At 35.2% G+C, this 22,847-nt stretch overlaps 1 protein-coding gene across 1 annotated transcript in view; it reads right to left on the bottom strand.

The window, feature by feature from the left end:
• The window catches only part of KIAA0825, a gene marked incomplete at its 3' end in the record, with an annotated part of 199,344 nt that overhangs the window by 139,123 nt on the left and 37,374 nt on the right, over positions 1-22,847 (bottom strand). Inside the window, exons 4-10 of the mRNA XM_079548645.1 lie at positions 20,513-20,683; positions 13,064-13,158; positions 11,093-11,320; positions 9,844-10,109; positions 8,465-8,615; positions 3,540-3,730; positions 2,676-2,858 (exon numbers count right to left, since the gene is read on the bottom strand). Of these exons, the coding sequence (XP_079404771.1) occupies positions 2,676-2,858; positions 3,540-3,730; positions 8,465-8,615; positions 9,844-10,109; positions 11,093-11,320; positions 13,064-13,158; positions 20,513-20,683 (1,285 nt within the window). The remainder of the gene's footprint in view (positions 1-2,675; positions 2,859-3,539; positions 3,731-8,464; positions 8,616-9,843; positions 10,110-11,092; positions 11,321-13,063; positions 13,159-20,512; positions 20,684-22,847) is intronic.

Genomic DNA, 22,847 nt, shown 5'->3' on the forward strand with positions numbered 1-22,847 from the left:
AGGGGGAAAATCCCCTCCTCTCTGCTGGCCATTCCTTTTTCAATGCAGCCCATAACACATTTGGCCTTCCGGACTGCAAACACGCACTGCTGGCTCGTGTCCAGCTTCTCATGCACCAGGATCTCCAAGTCCTTCCCTGCAGGGCTGCTCTCAAGGAGATCTTCCCCAGATCAGTTTGTATAAAAACCTGGGATTGCCCCAGCTCAAGTGCAGCACCCTGCACTTGGCCTTATTGAACCTCATCAGGTTCTCATGGGCCTACTTCTCCAGCCTGTCCAAATCCCTCTGGATGGCTTCCCTTTTTTCCACTGTATCGACTGCACCATTGAGTTTGGTGGCATCTGCAAACTTGCTGAGGGTGCACTTGATGACATCGTCTGTGTCACTGATGAAGATGTTGAAGAGCACTGGTCCCAAGACTGACCCCTAAGGGCCTCCACCATGACCTGTGAACCATTAATCACAACCCTTTGGCTGTAACGAGCCAACAGGTGCTTAACCCTCCGAACAGTCCATCCTTCAAATCCACAACTCTCCAACTTACAGAGAAGGATGTGGTGAGGGACCATGTCAAAGGCCAGGAAGATGATATCCATTGCCCTTCTCCCATCCACTGAAGCCATCACTCCATCATAGAAGGCCATCAGAATAGTCAGGCACGATCTGCCCTTGGTGAAGCTGTGCTGGCTGTCTCGGATTACCTCTTTTCCTTGTATGTGCCTTAACATAGCTTCTAGGAGGATATGCCCCACAATCTTCTCAGAGGTGAGGCTCACCAGCCTGTAGTTCCCCAGGTCTTCCTTTCTTCCTTTCTTAAAAATGGGAGTAACGTTTCCCTTTTTTCCAGTCACCCAGAACTTCACAGACAGCCATGATTTTTCAAATATGATGGAGAGCAGTTTGGCAACTACATCAGACATCTCTCTCAGAACCTTATGATGGATATCATCCGGCTCCATGAACCTACTTATATACATTCAACTGCATGAGGAGGTCTTGGACATCTTTCACTGTCACAGTGGGACAGAATCCACTCCCCACACCCTGACCTAGATGTTCAGGGTCCTGGCACAGATGGGAAGCCTGACCACCTATGAAGACTGAGGCAAAGTACTCAATGACTACCTCAGCTTTTTCTATATTTGAGGAAGCCAGCTCCCCATTACCTTTTGTCAGAGGGGGAACACTCTCCTTGGCCAGTCTACCTATGCACCTGTAGAACCTCTTCTTGTTATCCTTCACATCCCTTGTCAAGTTCAGCTCCATCTGTGCACTGGCTTTACTAGTGCTCACTCTACAGACATGGACAACAGCCACAAAAGTGCGAAGTACTTAATATGTAGCATAACTATAGTGCCTTATTCTCTTTATTGGCACTTTCACTGAAACTCAATGAATTCTGATGTGAGAACAGATTTTTTATCATTATTACAGATATACATTAACAAAGGAAACTAGAATAGCTATGAGGGACAGATTACACAAATTACTTATTTTAGGCCATAAACCTAAGTACTTTCACAAAGGAAAGATGGTGGAATGATAAAACTAAGTGAAAGCAGTTACAACTAACACAATGTCTACTGCTGTCTCCATTACTTTTGCCACAGTAAGATTAGTCTGTTCATTGGTTACATTCTCTAATGCAGTCTTTACATGAGCCTGAGTTATTTCAGATAAAGCCCATTTTTGCATGTTCCACATTGCTCACATATGACAGTTAAAGAAGCTTAAATTCAGGAGGTCTCCACCCTTCTCCACTAGTAATATTAAGAATATTTTTATTTAAAATAATAGGATAAAAGCAAATTGAGTGGAATTTGGCTTTTTTATTTTTTAAACATATGATCTCTCTTTGTATTGCCTCTTGCACAAGAATTCACAGCTGAATATTTAGGAACAAAACAAATGGAAGACTCAGAGATAACTTCAGTGCAAGCAAGCAATGTCTGTTTTTGTTTGCATTTGCAACTTCTGAAGACTTCACTTTAAAAAGATGGGAATTTCATACTCTTTTAATACTCTTTAAATACTGTTTAAAATAAATATTTAAGATTTGCTGATACTCACTGGTCATGTAATCAGATGACAATTGAAGTAAATTATGTTCCTTTAAATTCTAGCACTCACAAAATTATTATAGAATGAAAGCAGAACACAGCTCACTGTGAAGCTGAAGGTAGGTAAATCTGAACTAGTAATAAGACAAAATATTTCAACTGTATGAACAACTAATTCCTTCAAAATCTTTTCAAGGGATTTAGCACCATAATAGTAAGTGCTTTTAATTTAATATAAATGTGTTTCTAACAAAACCTGGCTGAAAAGCAAGTTGTAAATTTGGGTAAATAATAATCAATAAAATTTTACTGTTTGTGTTACAGAAGAAACAAAATCTCAAAATCAGCATTATCTTCTGCGTTGTCATCATCAGAAAAATGTGCAATTTAAGGATTTGGTCCAAAGGTGACATAATCCCAGAAGACATAACAGATCTTTAGACAACGTCATAAAGATGACTTCAAGACCAAATCAGAAAATAGTCAAAGGTTATAAAATTGTTTCAACAGTGTTCACTGCATTTGTACTTCAACACAATCACTCATCTTGCCAGTACATCAGTGTAAGCTTAAGAACAAATTTTGTCTGAAATGGAATGTTTAATTCATACTCACTCATACAAATTTTTCAGTGGTGAAGTTAAAATAGCTAGCACAGAGAGCATATTATTGCAGTGGCTATGTATTTTATAGATCTTGAGATGTCTGTCTTCATGTGGATTCAGAAATTCCTGGACTGAGCTGCAAACTGACCACAGCATATTTTCAGTGGACATCAAAATTGCTGCAATATCTATTCTGTAGAAAGAAAAAGGGAAAATAGTATTACTTAGATGCATCAAAATAGTGGTAGATTTGAGTTAAAGAGAGTTCTCTTCTGATAACCAAAAATTCCTGAATTATAGGAGGGACTTGAAATTGCATCTTCCATCAGCGCCAGCTGTAGAAATTCAGAACTCATTGAACTGAAAATATGCAGCTCTATTACAAAAAAAGATTTTACAATAACTAGCCAACAGAAGACTTGCAAAATATGGAAATGTCTTCTTAAAAGGACAGTGCTATTAGATGGGAATAACTTACTTTCTACATTACAAATAACAAAAAATATTTTAGATTTACGATAAAACAAAAAGAGCGTATACATACTCCTTGTATTTTCAAATCTAATGGAAAGAATAAAGTAATGATAAATGAACTTAATCTTGAATTTTACAAAACACTGTCTGTGTACACACAATACATTTACTATCTGGAAAATTTCTGACTCAGCAATTGGCTGCCTCTTTATATTAACTGGCAGAGTACCACAGGACTTGAACATACAAAAATCCATTGAATTAAGATCCTTAAAATATATAAATTATGTCTATCCTCTCCATTGTGTTTATTATCATCTAACTTGAATCACATCAGTGTAAAACAGAAATTTATGAACTTTAGCCATTAAAAAGTGTGCATTAAATACAAAATTATTACCTGATTTGTGGTGTTCGCTTATAACTAGGACAGGCTTGGGAATATCTAGAGGACAGCACATCCAAAGATTGCTCTAGCACATCTGTAAGAATCTCCTGGGCTAACTTGGGAGGTAGAATAGTCCATAGATCATGATGAAGAGCACAGCAGAAGTAATGCCACATCTGGACTGAGAATGAGCATCTTTCACCCTAGTAAAACCACACATTCAGTAATAGAAACACACCCTCCAAAATGTCAATTCAGTTTCTGTTAGCTTTATTAATTCCATCTGAAAGGAAATAGCTGAAGTGTTACAGACATACAATGACCAAATAAAGGTCCTTGACAAGATGTGAAACATCTTTACTTCAGCTGCAAAACTAGAGTTCTCACACAGAAGTACTACAGAACTACCACAACCTACTGCATCCCTATTTGACCTTCTCTCAAAGCCTACAGATTGTCAAGTTCATAATATATCCAAGAAGTACTAATTTGAATCCATGTATAAATAATTCAACTAATATCTGTTCAGAAAATAGTACTGGGATGAAGTTGAAGCAGATAAGGGCCTTGAGCTTTCACCTCCTACGTTCCAATGGAGTTGAGAAATATTTTAAGAATTTAATGATATTTTTACATTACCAGATATAAAAAATAACATTTTGAGAGTTTGACAATGTTCTTCTCTAAACAAAACAATCTGGTTTCTTTATAAACATGCTATTTTGGCAGGATACTGGAAACTGTCATTATTCAATATTTCACTGTCAGTATTTTAGAAACGTAATCTCTATTGAGGGGTGGTAAATTCTGACAAAGTACTGATGAACCTAACTTGTGACCACTGCCTTAGTCATTAAATTTATGATTGATGTAGGTATCTGAAGCATCTCATTTAGGAAAAACAACAAAAAACAAACAAGCAAACAAAAAAAAAACCCACCACATCCAATTTACCTGGTTTCACTAAGATAGAAAAGAAAAATTTACTACAGGTAACTACAGAAAGGAAAAGTCTTTGCCTAATTTTCGTCACACATAGAGCTAGTGACATCTTAGAACTGTTTTCAATTCTAACTAGTTCTATTCTATTCTAACTGGTCTCTCTGTTACTACAGTTAAGCATTAGGCATGTGTTTCTAAATATGTGAAACAGGATAGTCTTATAATGATCAAAAGTGAGTGAGGACCGAAAGAAGCCATCATACAGAATTTCCCTCTTTTTGTATTTTTCCTATGTGAAAAAAGTTTAAATATTTTCACAGGTTATATTCAAAACCATTTAAGAAGGTACACGTTTAATTCGTAACTCAGCTAACATAATTTAATCACTTTGCATATATGAAAAATTAATAACAAATTATCTAAATGTGGATTTCTTATATTATCATGATTACTCTCCAGATTAATTCCAGTACAACATCTCCAGAAAACAAAACAAAACAAAACAAAACAAAACGCCCTAAACCTATCTTACAGATATTTTACTAGCACTTCCCATAGTTTGTAAAAACTTTTCTGTTCTTATAGAATAAACCTGTCTGGTATAAAGTAAGTAGTACTAACAGAACTTAATTCATTTACATAACAACTTTAGCTTATAAAAATAATTCTAACAATTTACCCCTCCCCCCAAAAATGCATATCTAACAATCAGAAATAAAATTCTGAGCTTTCTAACACAGGGCATTCATTTTGATAACTGAATGTTGGCAAGTTTCAGTTTCTAACTATAAAGACAAATTATTTTCTCTTTGCTTTATTTAATTTAAAATGGTAAATTGAATAACACTGCTTTTCTAACATTGTACCACTGCACTGCAGAAGCAACAGTTAAGCTGATTTAATGGGATTGATTCCCCTTTTCTGACTGTTTTTGTATTTGTTGCGATTTCTAGGCATTTCTACTGGTAAACATCTGTTATTTTTGCAAGCTTCATGTAATACAAACAGATGTGAGCTTTTATTTAGCTTATACATCAGGAAAAAAGCAGCTGGGCTTTATTACATAAGCCACTCAAATATTATCTTTGAACAGACAATTCTTTATTCTTTGTCTATTAGAAAACATAAGTTCCTAAAGCTACAGCAGATGTCTCCTACACTAAAAGCTCCATTCCAAAACATAATCTGGAGAGCTGGCGCAGTGGCACAGTGGGTGTTCAGTGCATTCTGTCAGAGAGATACTGAACCAAGAGTTTCATTCCCTGACAGTTTAGATTAAGTGCTGCACCGGAATTGTTCTCATAAAGTTCAGTTCAGATCTCACAGTACCACAAAGTCTGTCAAAACTCACTGTTGCATCATAGTGATTAGGATCTCTGTATTCAAGCTCTAATTAAAATTCTAATTATAACAGTTCTTTTGGCTTTGCTTTTAATTCCAGTTACCACCATTAATTTAGGTGTGTGTCAGGACATATGGTCAGGTTCTGAAATAGGTTACAGAATGTATTTAAAACAGACATTATTCACTTTTTAGCAACAAAGAAAAAGAATTAATGCTTTGTATTATAGGCTGCAATAAACATTTGCTACCAATCTTGTTCTCTCTTGTTAACATTGTAAAAGTAAATAAATAACTGGAGATGGAAACTGCAGCTCTGTACAATCAAACACAGACACTTTCACCCTCTTTCTTCTTTGCCTTTCTCTCTTTGGTTTCTTCTTCTTTCAGGATGAATGCAAATCAGGATAAGTCAAGTAGTTTCACTTGTCACTGCAGCATTAGTGACTAGTGGGGAATGGAAAGGAAGGATATCACATATTCTTTCTAGTACCATTTCACAGAATCACAGAATCAGAGATTGGAAGGGACATCGAAAAATCATTAAGTCCAACCACCCTGCTGGAGCAGGAACATCTAGATTTGAACACCTTGCATTACCGGGGAAAAATGAATAAGTCCATGTGATCCCGAGATGTAGGCTTGTCATTTAGTTTGCTATTAAACATGTGACAAAAGAACAAGAAAATAAGCGTTCCCCAACTTACACAAAATATTTGGCTTAGTTTGTGGGAGAATGTGGAAATGTATTTTTTCCTTTCAGAAATTGCATTTAGGATTTGCAAATGATTACTTATTCTTTTGAAGTTGTATGTAACACTCAAAAATGGGAGGACAGAGAGGAAGGGGTAGTGATGGTCCCAAACTAAACCAGATTCAAGAACTAGGTTACTACAGAGGTGAGCAGAAGGAGGGAAGCTGAGTGTAGGTTCCCCTCAAAAACGCAAGGTTATGATGCTGTTTACAACAAGGGATCCCACTGAGAAAGGCCTGAGAGCCACTGATGCATACAAGGGCATGTGTGTGCCCTTAGAGAGCAGCACCTCATTCCTAGTACTCCTTGCCTGCCCTTGAAGACTGGCAAGGTCTTCTGGCTGTTGTCCGTGCTACTCTTGGGCTGTGAGCTCAGCAGGATCTGCATGACTCAATAGGAAGAGCCTCACTCTTCCTGCTTATTTTAGAACTTGGAAGGAACCACCTCTGACATCCAGAAGTTTCAGTAAGATGTTGCCTTTGTAACAAGCAACAGATTTTAAGCTAACCTCCTTCATTCAAGATGCCAACAAGAGTCACACAGAGGCAGTAGTTGCTCAGCATAATTTCTCCTAAAGGCATTCTGAGCAGATCATAGACCACTTTACAGGAAACAGATTGGTGCAGTGATGTACAATTACATATTTCCCAACTGAAGCCCTGCAGGTACATGAAGTTGAAACACTGATTTTCTTCATTCCTTTCTGCATATCAGTTCTGATTACGAACAATAAAATTGTCTAACTAGTTAGACTAGTTAGTAGTCTTTTTTGTTGTTGTTGAGACAGCTGTTTGTGACAACTAGGTATCACCATGTTGAATAAATGTCATCTGGGATTTACTGAGTCAACAATAAGCAGACACAGCACCACACAGACTACCACCAGTTAAGACCAGACCTAAATCAATTGCCGAAAGTCACTCAACTTGTTCCTTTCTTATCAGCTCAGGACATCAAACTTTATGTTCAAACAGAAGTCACATGTTTATTTACTTATCGCTAAGGAAAGCCATTTTCACATCATTAGTTACATTAAGGCCTGTTTAATCACCAGTACGGACATCTGTCAGTGACTTGGCAGCTTTGTATATGCTCTGTGTAGAATACATATATCACAGTCGTCTCTCATGCAAGAACTATAGAAAATGTCTAAAAAACCTGCTCTAAGTCTTTAACAAATAAAATTAAATAAGAAAGGGCTGGTCTCTATCTCCAGGAGATCTCAGTCATTATTGATGAACAACAATATAATGCTTCTGCTTAATCCTGAAATTACATGAAAATAAATTCAAATTGAATATGTCTACATTTAACTAAATAAATTGTTTTAATGATATATTCACTTGCTCCCTACAGTTTCTTTCAGAGAATCATTAGAATTACAGTTTAAAAACCGGCCTGCAACTTCAAAATGCAGGTGAAATGCCACACAGTTAAATTCTAAAAGGAACTATACAGATCACCTTTTCTAACTACATCCTTCACATGCATGAGGTAAAAAGGAAAATCAGTAGATTTAATTTAATCCTATTTAATTAGATTGATTGGGAGAAAAATCACTGTCATGCATTTTCATGTCACACTTACTGTAAGAAGAAGAGTTAACATGACATCTTTTTTACTGAGTTTCATATAGGTGTCTTGAACTTGACACACAATATTTTATTAAGCAAATACCATAAAAACTGTATTTTCATTATTTATCTCATCCTTGATTAATTATTTTCCTCCTACCTCATTCCTCCAGAGACATTTGCTTGCAAAAAGAGATATTTCTCAACAGTTAATACCAACTATCTTTATGTAAAAATTATGCTGATCTCATGCTTCTAGTTAGACGGCTGACAACCAGTATAATACATTTTGTAAAAAATCAGGCATAGTAAACTTAACCTCACACCTCATAAAAAGCTTTGTAGTCATCCCAGTGGTGGCTCTCAGCATCCTGCAAAATGCTTGTAGCACAAACTCTGACACAGTAGTTCGTAACTTGAAACTGAAGAACGTTGATGAATTCCTGATATTGTTGGATAGGCACTAAGAAAAGAGGTCTGTTCAGAAAGAATGAACAAAGAAGCAAAGATTGAAAGGCCATGCAGAAGGTAGCAATCTCCAGTGCTGCAAACGCTCTTGATTATTAGGAATCAATCATTCATTTCCTTTTAGTCCTGGAATCTGAACCCAATATTCACTTTTGAAAAAAATCTGGTCTTTTCACAACTTCTTCAAGTACATCTAGCCCTCTGCAAATTCTCATTTAATAGAGTAACTTGGAAAAATATTACTTCAGACTTTTCTGAAATAGAAGTGAAGTTGTCATTCAGTTACTCAGAGATTCTGTGTCGAAGTATAATTGCATCAGCATTAATAATGATAAAGAAAACATTAACAGAGTCTAGTGATTACTTTTGGTAGGTTGGAGGCAAAATTTTTCATAATACATATAAGTAGAATCAGTGAGCAATGTTTTGGCCCAAACTTCCAATTCATAAAGACAGACTTCATGCATCAGAGGGAAAGTAGCTCAACAGTTTATATAACCCCTTAAAAATTACACTTGTCCCTGTAAATTTTCTCAAATTTTCTCAAAAGTTCAGTTGTTTCCACCCCAGAGGCCTAGTTTCTACCTTTATATTACGTATGGCTAAAACACATGGGACAATAAAAACATTCCTAGTATCTTAAGACAAAAAAATCCAAAAAGATCACATAAGATAATTATAGTACAGTCCATGTCAAATAGTGTCTTTGACTTCAAACTACTGCTTCCTTTCTTTCCTATATTTTATTTTGCATGCAATGACAAACTAAATTCTAAAAGTAGATTGGATGTATTTTTACACATTTCTGAAAAAGCTGATATAGGGAAAAACTTCAGGAATGTACATTTATAGTGTCTTCTCAGATTGCTATGTGCCAAATTTGATATTATGAAAATGCAGCTGTTGAAGAGGTAAAAAAAAGGAAATTAAGGCCTTATTCAATTATTTATATGATAGCAGAGTACATTTAGTTCAAGGAAGTTACTTAAACTTAACAGATAATAATTATTGAGCTAGGAATAAAATGTAGATCTTACCCATAAATAATTTGTGTTGCAATGGCTGCTTTAGATTATTGTTAGCTTTGATTCAGGTCTTTTCATAAACAGTACATGTAGCGCTCGTGAAAAAATGTGATGCAATTCGGAAAACTGTCATCATATTGTGTCATCAAAATGAAATTAAGTTTTATATTATTTTTATTCAAATTAAACAGTTACATGTAAAAGAGACTTACTTTTTGCTGCTTTCTCTCATTAAATTGCTATACATTGTAAAATGTTGACAGACATATATTGCTGTGGAAAGAGCAGCATATAAGTTTTGCAGGGGAGCCTTGGAGGGAACGTCTTCACTTTTTTCCTCTAGTCTTGCCAGGACAGCTGTCGCTACTTTGCTGCAAGCCTCTACAAAATTTGCTCTAATTTCCTCAAGAGAATCATCTCTGCATGCCAGAGCCAGTGGAAGCAGTGTGTCAAGTTCTCCCATGATGTCAGAACAAAACTGGGAGAAATAAACGTGGCATCAAGTTATTCGTATTCTGACAGCACTGTTTAATTTATACACACTTGGGTCAGATTCTTGAACAATGAAATTGGCATAAAGCATAAATCCATCAAATGGGCTTTACAAACATTTCATTTTGTTTTACAGTAGAGAAACATTTATCTATAGTAAATGAATTATTACTACATTCCTTCTTGCTTTAAAGCTATGCAATATTTATTGAGAAAAAAATTAAAACCATCTTATGCTAGTAATGTCTTCACTTTGCTTATGACTTCATTCTATGTACATTCAAAACAGAAGGTTAATTCCTTGTAAACTAAGATAATTTTCTAAACTAAATCGTTTCAGAAAATACACATTTTTTAATACTAAACTTGAAAGAAAACATCTGTTACTAAGTTTATATACTGCTCTGCTTAATATTATTTTCTTTATTTTCTCTAATCTTATGTGTTACTTTAGGCAAACAATCAGCACCATCTAAATTTGAGAATGTAGAGCAGTTGACAAACTTAGTAAGTTCAAACAAATGTTCAAGAAACTAATTCATTACCCTAAGTAATGAATTTGCATCAAATCAAAGAACTCTAATTTGGCCATATTTTTAGTTATGCTGATTTGTTAAATGGGAAGTCGAAAAATCTAAATACAGGAAATCCCTTCATAGTTATGCTCTACAGCATTAAGCATTTTCCTATGAACCACATGGTAACAGTGTAGGTACTAATCAGAATGTTTTAGAACTTTCTGGATGAGAAAAAAAAATGCCAGCAAAGTTTAAAAGTTAATACTTTCAAGTACAGACTATGGGCTATTTTATAAAGCTTTGTTCAGCCTCAGATTATAATGCTTCTCACTTTCTTCTTAATTCCACTTATATAAGATTTAGAATATTAATGGTACTGCAAGTACTTCGAAGTATAGATGGCAAACAGCCATTCTGTCTCCCCTCAAACTTCAGATCTTTTGATACCTGCCTTAGCAATTCGTTTTGGTTGCTCCTCTTGTTGGAATGCTCTGCAGGACTCCCTTATTTGCTGGTTGTTTACAAGACTCATTGCATAGCCAGCAGCTGAAGACTGTTCTTGCAGCTCATGTTGAAGAATTTTAGTTGAAAAATCCTGAATTGCTATTGTTATACAGTGAGCCACTGAAGAAGACAGGTCCTTAAATGCATTTCTCCAACCAAAATTCAGTAAAATAGGCTGAAATAATATATATGTTTATTAAATAAATCCAAATTCAATACTGAATGTTATTATTCTTACTGTCTGAAACTTGCATGAATATTCGTAACTGAATTACTTTGAAGAACACTATAATGTTTTGAAATCCATTTGAGTAACTTGAAATATAGCTCACTAGCCTTGAAACTATATTAAAGCAGCATACACAAAATGAACATGCATAACAATATTGTATTTGCCATCAAGGTTTTAAGAAAATGAATTTATAAAAAGCCTTGATTAAACACTAATGCTTTTTCATAATCCATTACTTATCATCTTTAATACGCACTTAACAAAGCCAAATTTATTTATAACCATTTTCAGTAGTTTAACAAGTAATCCAGCAGTGCATTTCTTGTGGTAGTTCTGTATTTTTCTTGCAACAACCAAATTCTTGTAACAACCAGAATCTACAAACCTTGAATATTAATGATAATGCAGCAATAGAAGGTGGATTTAAGCCACACTGGATTTAACTTCCTTAGAGCTGGATGTAGCACAGATTAAAATGTTTAAACACAGATCTCTTGTTTTTAGCAAAAACAGTACATTACAATGGTTTGTATCAGTTCTTTGCTTTCCATAAACAGAGGGGTCTGAAATTATCTGAAGAGTTTCAGTTGCACAGAAGAAGACATCATAGGACATAGTTATTTTCCATCAATCTTGCTTTGCATGGCTTGTATAACATAACAAACACCAGAAGTGTCCCACTGAGAACTGCACCACTGCATGAGAAATATTTTAATGGTGTAAGATAGACCATCAATACTCCTACTATGAGGGCACAGTAGGTGAAAGGAAGTATTCCTGACAACGAGTTATCATACTTAATTAAGAACAATTAAAAAGTCTACAACATAGAATCCTTTCAGCTTTACTCCAATTTAGAAATTGCATCTTCCTTCCATGCCCCTTCCCCAGTCCAGTCATCGGCTCCAGAGAGGAAAGAGACAGCTACCCACAAAACTGTTTTGGCAATTACTCTTATTTTTTCGCTCTATGACTTTTTTTTTTTTTTTTTTTACTTTTTCTTTTTTTACTTTTTTTCATCATCCTGGGTCAAGTATAACCCAATCTTCAGAAAACGTTCTTTGTAACCTATAAAATACAGGAATATCAGCACATATCCTTATCCAAAGCACATTTCAGAAAATTGTTCCAACAGTAAAAATGAGCTGTAAGGAAATTAAATTCTACTGCTGCATAGTATCAGACTTGTTAGAACACTTGGGTCCCATAACATCATCTAAAATTTGTTCAGTAGTAAATGACTACTAAAATTTAATCTTGTACATATATTCTACAAAGCACAGTAGTCTGTTGACATCAAAGATGCTGAACATCATGTGAGTAGATGTCTCTACAGACAGTATTATTATTAAATGCTTCAAACTTATTAGAATTTTAAAATGTATTCTGTATTTGACAATATAATATTTAATAAAAGCTATCATGTTTTAACACTTTTTTACAGGTTGATTATGAAGTACTTATGATGTTAAATCCATTCCATTATTAAATCTAAAAAACACCAAGCAATTGTTCATGAATGCTCTAAGATTTTACTCCACCTTAGTGGAGAGTTTGCACTTAGAATTAATTACAGTATATGAAACTCTGGCAATAGGTGTTTATAATGAATATGGTGTCAGACCACATTGGAGACACAGACAAAAGAAAATCCCCTACAAAGTGGAAGGCTCTTTTCATACTCACCTCTTTTACCTGAAGTAACTGTTCAGGAAGCACACTGGCTTCATCTACTCTAGTTTCTCCCATTAAAAGCTCCCCACTAGCTTTCTTCAGAACTCCTGCACAGTATGATAAAGGGGATCAAAGTTAAAATTAATTCTGTAGAAAAGTCAGCAGCCTACAACACCTTCTGATATATCAATATGAAGCATAAAAAAACTCTGAACAAGATGTGGAATACTAATGTTATGATAAAGTCAAATTCAGGTTATACACAGCTCCTTTTATATAATATAGTGAAATCCATATTCCATTCCATTCATATTTTATAAAAAAGCACATAAAATGAGTAAAATATAGTTTCTTTTGTCATTAATTCATTTTTATACCAATTGTACAGTCATCTATTCATAGGAAGAACAGATAATGTTAGAGAAGCTGTGCAGAAATTAATTTCTATTATTTGTTCAATAAATAAAATGAATTGCTCACTAATGTGTTTTTATAGTTTTCAGTTATTTGGAAAAGCTAATAAGGTAAGAATAAAAAGACAGTTAATTAATACTGTTATTATAAGTAAAATAATGGCTACTGTAAAAAGAACAGGTCAAGTTCCTTGAGAAACAATGGAAAAAAGCTCACTCAGAAATCCTGAAGTAATAGACTTATTGCCTGATTTGACAGGCATGAATAGATGTCACTTCCATAAGTGAATCAAAATGAATATGATAATAAAACTAAACAATCTTGTGTCTTTAGAGTTCATCTTAGAATAAAGCAGTCAAACAACGCAAGTGTAGATATTTTAACTTTAATATAACCAATGTTAAATTAAGTCCAAGAATTTTCAAACAACTAGGTGTTGCCGAACATTACTAAGTACTCTTTGTTACACATAAACTTCAAGGTCTTCATTCATCTGATGCTACTGGTGGTATATTCAGCTGGGGTTTAAAGATCTCCATTTCTATGAAAAATCCAGTATTTGCATGTATTTACCTGAAGTGGCTTTTACTTTTCCCCTAAACAATTCATGCTCTGGAGAATGAACATGCTTTTCATATGCCTATATGGCATTTTAAAGTTGGGTGGTTTTCTAATGTTTGTTTTTTTTGTTTGTTTGTTTGTTCCATTTTTTACTTTTCCCATATTCATTTAAATTTTAAAAAAGATTGTAAAAAAGAAATAGATGTGAAGTCTGGAAACTTAACTGCTAAAATACAAAACTAGAAGAGACTAACTAGATAATGTATTTCCCCAGTCATTCAAAGCATGGTGTTACAGACAGCATCATAAACATGGTGCTTTTTCCAAAGTTTTAATACACTTTATGATGAAGTTTCCCACAATTTTCTTCAGATGTTACTTAGAACAAAAAATACAAATGACTGGATATTTTTACTCTTATTTATTCTGTATTTTATATATATAAATGCTTGAAATAGATTTACGTACATATTTAATAGATACAGCTTCTGATTCTAACAGTAAGAGCAATTCCAATATCTATATATCTCAAACACATATAAAATATCTCAAACACATATAAAATATTTTGTCATCTTCCCAAAGAAGCCCCGGGACCAGTCACTTTCTCTGCTGTTTTTTTGCTTTTTCCAAACCTTATCCAGTTAATGTTGGCCTTCATCTTGTTCAATTCATCAGCTGAGATGGGATTCCTCCACATTGATCATGGCATGCCAGCTGCAGCCTCCCAAAAGTCTAGGCACTTCAAGTGCTATGCAGACTTTCCCTCAAAAACTGTTTCCACAGAGATAGACATAAAAATACTCTCCTGCAGTCCTATTATTTTTTCTCTTGTGACTATCTTGCACTAAACTCTCCTGGGAAATAAAAATGTAGCTTTGTTCAAGAGGCTGGTAAAGTTCCTGCAGTGAAGCTACTCACTCCAAATTTAATTTATCTTTGCAGAAAGGAACACATGTAACTGGAAGGAGGTAGGATGCCTTCCTTGCGAGCTACCAATTTCTACAAAAATTCTTTCACTCCTCACTCAGATTTCAAACTTCCAAATTCCATTTGTGTGGAAAGACACAAATCCTTCTCACATGAATGTTTAGAGGAGAGAATTTGTAAAAAGAACATTGAAAAATGAGAATGTTATGAATGAAATAAAAGATGGAGAAGGAATAATCTGTTTATATTTCCTTCCAAGATTATATTCTACAACTCCGTTATCGTTACAGAAGATTGTATCAATCTATTTAATGTACTTTACTGGTTTTCCAATTCCATTCTTGTAAGTGTTATGACAGTGAGACCTCTTGCATTGTTAATATTATTCTTTTTCTCCCCTATACAAAGTTCTACTAAATATTCTACTGAATTTTAAAGCCTCCTATTTGCTTCATAACATTTAGGCTCAGAAGAAGAACTCACTATGACAGCTCTAACATCAACAAAGAGAAGCTAAGCATCAAGGAAACCATAGAGGACTGCTCATAAGGTATAAGGCAACTGTGACACCAAAGCACCTCACTGGATTCAGCAGGCTCAGGCAGATGTTTCTGAAGCTACTGGAAATATGTCTTGCAGAAATGGGTAATACCATCCCATCACAGATATAAATATATAGAAGAAATAAAACATATTTTATATCTAGTAGATTAAAAAGCTTACTGCTTTTTTTTTTTTTTTTTTTTTTGGGTGTGTGTATGTGTGTGTGTGATATTAAGCAAATGCTAATAAAACAATTACTGAAAATGAGCACTGGAAATCAAACTACTTCCTAGTGCAAACTCTATCTTCTGATATCTTGAGATTTATCTGCTGAAAATTATATATTTCTTAAAGAAGATATTGAACATTTTTTGCAAGATCAAAGCAAAAATCTTTATAACTTCAGCATCTTTGAAAAAGGATGTCTCCCACAAATTTGATTCTGAACTCCTCTTATTAAACTTTCCAGAAAGCAATATAGAAAAAAAATTTCTTCTGCTGCTGTGAAGGAAAGACCTTTGCAAATCTTCTTGGTCCCCTGAGGCAAAGCTCATAAACCTAAGGGCTTGACAACTTTGCCCACAGTGTTTTCAAAGAGCTCCATTGGAAAAAGCTTTTCTTGGTACTCATTATCTGATCTGTCCAAAGTTCACCTTTCTCGCTGGAATGAAAAAAAGTGAGACATAGATGAAAGTACGTTAGAAGTTTTTGATTTTTCAAAAGTCTCAACAAGAAGCTTCTGAAAAGCCAGAGGGAAGAGAAAACTATCTTAAAGATGGGAAGAGAATGCATCTTGGCATTGATCCTAAACCAAGATCTCCTGTTTAACCCTTGACTGCCACTTAATGTTCCAGGTTCCTTCAAAGAGAACAGCTCCTGTGATGCCTTATGTACTAGGTATCTCAGAACATCTCAGAGAATCCATCTGACTGTAAAGAGAGAAGCAGACTGTCTCATCAGATGATGAGATACCTGCAGAAGAGATGGCTAAACGTCTTTTCAAGAAAAATAAAAAGTGGTTACATCTTTCATTAACTGAAATCTACGGGGAAGAAAGTATATGGATATGTAAGACTGAGAAGAACTCCAACACTTTTTCTCAGTAAGAGTGTTAATCTTGTCCAGAAGATGTGTTGAAGTTCAAGGACAAATTCACTGAGAACTTCTCATTATTTTCTCATTTCATTTGATTTGAGAGAAAAATTGAACTCTATGCTGGCAGCAAATAAAATGGGTATTTATATTAACTTCTTTTACTTTAGATGCAAATATAATTTGAAATCAAACGCAAAACATAGGTCTGGCAAGGAAAAGTCAAAAACTAAAATCTGGATGGATTAGATGGAGAACACTGAGGAGTTAGAGTGGAAAATGAAATGTACAGATTTTTTTTCCATCTACGGAAAACAAATGGAAAAAATGAGTATTCTGAATATATTCCAGAAGATGACAGATGTAGAACTCTCCAACTGAACACGGAGAACTATCTATATCACCTAAAAAAATCTCTCTACATCCATCTCCCTACAGAGTTCACTCTGGTTCACTATTTCCTTTGGTGCTATTGTCTGCCATGGGGTTACCATCAGAGAACACTGGTAGGCAGTACTTCCCTCTAACATCTATTTTCAACCGCCTAAATTGGTCTTCATAGGATTCCATTGTGCACACTGCAAAGAAACTTGTCTTGTTGCCAGCTAGAACTGTGAACTACATGTCTTTCTTTTCTTCACTGTTCTTTTTTTGGTTCACAAGCAACCTCCTACCAAAAGCAGAATCCGCAGAAGAGACTACATCCAAGCGATAATGCAATGAAAAAGTATGAAGAGAAGCCCAGGTGGCCACCTTGCAAATTTCCAATGTGGAAGCCTTCGACCTCTCCGCCCAAGAAGCAGCTATAGTCCTAGTGTAATGAGCTTTACAAACCCTGGGAGCCTCTTTACCCTTAACTACATACGCCTCCCTAATACAATCCCTTAACCATCTAGCTAAGGAACTCTTAGAAGCCATTTGACCCCTCTTAAGACCCCCTAAGAGTACAAACAATCTGTTAGAAGATATGAAATCTTTGATTCTTCTGTGATAAACCCTAAGTGTTCTTCTTACATCCAATTTATGCAGCCATTGCTCTTTGTCATCGCTGGGTTTAGGGAAAAATGAGGGCCAAGAAACCGTCTGATTTAGATAAAACTCAGATGCCATCTTTGGGAATGGAAAAAAATTAAAAAGATGAACTGTCCAAACACCCACTTTGTTTCTGATGGAACTTTACACATGTTCTGTGTGTGAAGACTGAAGTGCTATGGGATATGCTGAAAAAAAATCAACTAAAACTGCCATTGAAAGAACTATATACACAAATGCAACATTTGACATAAGCACGTGAAAAAAAAAAAAAAAGTTGCATTTCTGCATGAGTTACAAACATGAAAAGGCTCTTCTCAATCCTAAAAGTAATCAAAAAGAAAATGAAGCAAGTACAATGTTTCAATCTTGATGCTGCATGGCAAGCCTTCTCATACCTTGCATATTACCCTACCTTTTATGAATTGGCTAACTTCTCTTAATTTACTAGCAGGACTACTTCCAGAGTGCTAATGTTTCCAAAACACTTTCACTGCAGTAACTGCAGGTGAGTTCGCATGTGCCCAACCTAGCTTTAAACCAGTGAGAGCTAGTTGCTTAACTGTCTAGCAAGAACCGCACACAGCCCCAGCTGGGCTAATTTACTCTGCTTCTTATGCTGGCTCTGCAGCCTGTGTTGCTCTGTAAACCTGACACTCCTACCTGAGTTAATTGAAAGCTACTTTGGACAGAACTACATGATATATATTGTTCAATTAAATAAGACTTTCAGTAGTAAGCATCCTGAATAAGTATAGAAGATGACCATTACATTTTCAGTTCACGTACTATGATGTGTTCTGCACAAAGTAAAGCAAGGATTCTAATCAGTTATTCTTATTGATACTCAGTCTCCATCAATTAAAAAAAAAAGTATCCATCTTGCTACTGAACAGAACCTGAAATTACTGGGTGTTGCTTGGCCTCTGACTCTGCCTTGCTGGTCTGTTCAACTTCCGCAACAACTGGGAACATACTTCTCATTTTCCCACATCAAATCAGCTTTTACTTCATCACCAAAGCCAAGATTTCTGACAACGTGAAGTGAAAATAACACCAATAAAACCTCTAGTCAAGACATATTTATTTTTCTGATTATTTTTTTCAGATATTTGTCAGAAATTGAAGAAAGTTTGGTGTATAAAACTTCTTGGTAAGTAAAGGAATGCTGAAAACAAAGATACGTCTGATGACTTAATGAGCATCATCTGTAAAAGACCTATTTTCACCTATGTTTCAGGGTAAGTATAATTTTACATTTTCTGTAGAACACGATTTTTACCTAGAAGACTACTACCCGTAAATTGACCTAAAGTAATATTCCCCTTTCAGATTTGATAGAGATGCTATTTAGGGACTAGCTTACTGTAGACATGATTACTGCAAAAGAATGTTTCTCAAAAAAGATGTCTGAACACACTTCTGATGAACAGTTCTGAATATAAGACTTGAAGAAATGCTTCAGAATAAAATCCTTACTACAAATTCTGGAAACTAAGATACTTTTTTGTTAACATTGCAGTGATTGTGTTCTCTGAATTACTGGAGATCACATCTTACACTCTCAATAGTTAAGCACGTGAAATCAATTCCCAATTTTAGAGTTTCTTTATTTTCTTTTTCTTTTTTTTTTCTTTTTTTTTTTTTTCAAGGTCTTTCACATAAAACAAATAAAAAGAACACCTAAAATCAACTTTACTGAATGTACAGTCTATCTTACAAATTAACCTCATAAGAAGCTTACTATGACACATTTCTGTAGGATTAAGGCCATAAAACCTAAAACACAGTGTATAATAACTTACCATTTCTTAAGAACTGATAAAACTGAGAAATTAAAGGAGGCAGAAATATATTAAAACCAAAAGTAAAAATGGAATTTGAATGCAAACTTTGAGCTTTTATGTACTTTCTAAAAATACGTAGGTTAACCTGCATTTCTGCACCTGAGTTCAGATGAAAAACCTGCCAACAAAACATGTGTTTCTGAACTCTCGTTGTTTCATGTTGTGCTTTTTTGTTTGTTTGCTTGTTTGCATCAATTTAGTATTCTGAGAACGTACTTCCAAAACACCTTGCTTCTCAGTCTGCAGCTTGACTACAGAAACATTAAACATTTACTCCATCTGTCCTTTCCCCCTGAGCACCCTGGCCTCATTTCTGATCTGATCTTTTCCTACAATATACTCAAAGCTCTTGAAACCACTTATTCTCTGGTGACCTGCAATTTCTCAGCTGGTAGAAGTGCGAAGTAGAATATTTTGGGGTATGCTGTAATATGGAAAGTGTTAATCACCTTAATTTTCATGATTTCACATTGTCCTCATCTGACATGAATGCAATCTTACGAAAAACAGAATCTAAAGCAAATAGAAAATGTAGGTTTGACTGTGAAAATTTTACATTCTGTTGTAGAGCCTAGTTCTATAAAAACAGCCACTGAAGCAAGTGGGATAAGCACGACACTAATAAGCAGTACTTGTATTAAAATATTTGTATCATTTAAGAAAAATAGAAGTGTTGTATAAGTCTGTTTTTTCCTCTTGAAAAAGGCAGCTGTGAAAGGCAGGTTCAGAAATAGGTACAAAGAATTCATATATTGCTTTGTGCTATACGAAATGTAGTTATTTACAAGAAGTTCAATCTAAGTCAGTGTTTGATTGTTCTTCATCAATAACTACTGCATATCACATCTTTACAATCATCAGTTCTTTTCGACAAATCACTGTGCTAAGAGGTAAATTTGCTTATTTCAAAAAGATTTGCAGTGGATATGGTAATACTCTTATATAATATGATGGCATAAATTAGGTAAGTAATTTTGAAAATCATACCAAATTATTCTTTTGCACCGAGTACAATCAATAAACAAGGAAAAGCATTCATTACCTTGAACATTCTTATTCTTCTCAGTAAACAAAGGCATCAACAGAATTTCTGCACAGAGTTCTTCAATTTTTTCTTCCATGAATAGAAAGAGTTTGATGAGTTGAGAAAGACATTTAAGTTGATACAATGTTAAACAAAAGTTCCTTCCTTTTTTGTGGTATTCTTGCGAGGCTGTTAAAGCAAAATTATAGAATAAGTTTTACTTTTCCTTAAAATATGGTACTGGAAAAGTGAAAATGTAGAAAAGCATAGTATACCAAGTAACTCCATTTTCTGCTATGTCATAATGTATCCTTTTCTCATTATAAAACACTGTCACATTAGCTCTTCCTAAGTCTTTCGCATTTGTCATCTCTGTGGGAAAGTATAAATGAATGCTAGGTTTTGTTATTCATTAACTAGGATTTTTTCTAAGAAACTACTCAGAAACCTCACCTGCATTTTACAGAAAAACCACTGTTTGCAAAAACTGATTGAACACTACGAAAAAAAAATCCACATCATTACTGTATTTCAATGGCTTGGGACATCACATCCCTACACTGTCACTTTGCAAGTCACCCTGTCTGTTTAACAATCTGCTAGCATAATACCATTGATGAATATGACATTTGAGTGAAAAGAAACATCAATCTCACATTGCACAAGTTTAAATATGTGGGGTTTGAAAACAAGTGAGACTGTCAGTGAACAAATATCAGCAAGCATTACACCTATAAGCATTCGATAGTTAAAAGAAGAAACTTAACATACTATTTTGAAAGTTTAATGCCTGTAGTCATAACATACAATCAAGTCACATAATCCACAGAATTCTGCTTTGAGCACAGTCAGAGTATAAGATATAGTGAGTTGTTTCCAATCCAGTATTACCATACCACATGGCTACAACTATTTTATTTTTATAACTTCCTGCAATGTAATAAATTTGCACTTCTACGCAAATGGTATTGAGCTGATACCATGTTTGTATGGAGTTGTGTTGCAGATGTAGCATCAGCAGAACAGTTTACATGGAAGGTGTCAGAATGAGAGCCAGAGTAGTTTGAAAGAGAAGATCCAAAGACGAAAACAAATAGAAATTGATTGAAATGCACTTTTATGCACTTTCATATGTCCAATCTCTCCTACCTTGTACTCAGAAACACCCTTTTCCCTCAAAGTTGCTACGTTATTTTTTTAGGTATTCAGAAATCATTTTTAAATAGACACAGAACTGAAGAGCAGAGCTGAGCTCTGAATAAAAATTCCCTAATTTGTTATTCTTGTTCTGCAGCCTTAGAGACTGAACTGCGAGGGTTGCATGGACATCTGAGTTTCCTCAAAGTTCCAGAAAGCTGTATCTATGTCAGTTCCTAGATTTTTTAAGAATGGCAAAAGAAGGTGCTACTGATAACTACACCTGCTGGAGTCTTGCCTGTCTGAATAAAGAGTAAACAATATCTGCATCATTGGATTTCCAACTTCAAATCTTAAATATCCAAAAAAGTAAGATACTCAGCTATTCTGAGAATTCTCCTTTACTCAGAAGCTTGATATCGTAAAGTGAATTTAACTGGTAGGGAAATACCTGCCTAATTCTGCAGAAAGCCAGAAGTAACAAATGAGAAAGTGAGAATCATGAGTCACAGAATAAAAATCAATCGAACATTAATTCTGTCTCCTGTGATTTGAAAACCTTGTGATGCTCCTGTCCCCTTTCTCCAGGAACAAAGGAACCTTCCAATTATTTGATTGCCCCCAAGCTTTACTGTCCTCATTAGACTGAAAGGAAGAGGACAGAAGCCAAAGGTACGCCACAGTAACATTAATGCTGGAACATGTAACTGAATTCAGAGAGAAGTGAAAACTTATCTTTGCTTTAAGTGATCATTCAAAATATATTTCAGCTGGGAGCAGAAGATACTAAGTTCAAAGATCCCTCTTTTACCATTTCATTAAGACTTTAACAGAATACTTTGATTTACGATACAGTACATGCATACATACATGCTTATCAAACTTCAGAACAAACTATGTATGTTCTACAAATGTCATAAAGAGGAGCTGAGGGGAGCCCTCATGGTGGCTGCAGCTCCTCACAGGGAGCGGAGGGCAGCGCTGAGCTCTGCTGTGTGTGACAGCGACAGGGCCGAGGGAACGACATGGAGCTGCGTCAGGGGAGGGCAGCTGGGGGTCAGGGAAAGGGGCTGCACCACAGGGCGGTGAGCACAGAACGGGATGCACGGGGTGGTGGGCACGGCCCTGAGCTGCCAGAGTTTAAGGAATGTTTGGACAGTGCTCTCAGACACAGGGTTTGGATTTTGGGTGGTGCTGTATGGAGCTGGAGGTTGAA

This window comes from Tetrao urogallus (genome assembly GCF_951394365.1).
Source record: "Tetrao urogallus genome assembly, chromosome: Z".
Taxonomy (NCBI): Eukaryota; Metazoa; Chordata; class Aves; order Galliformes; family Phasianidae; genus Tetrao; species Tetrao urogallus.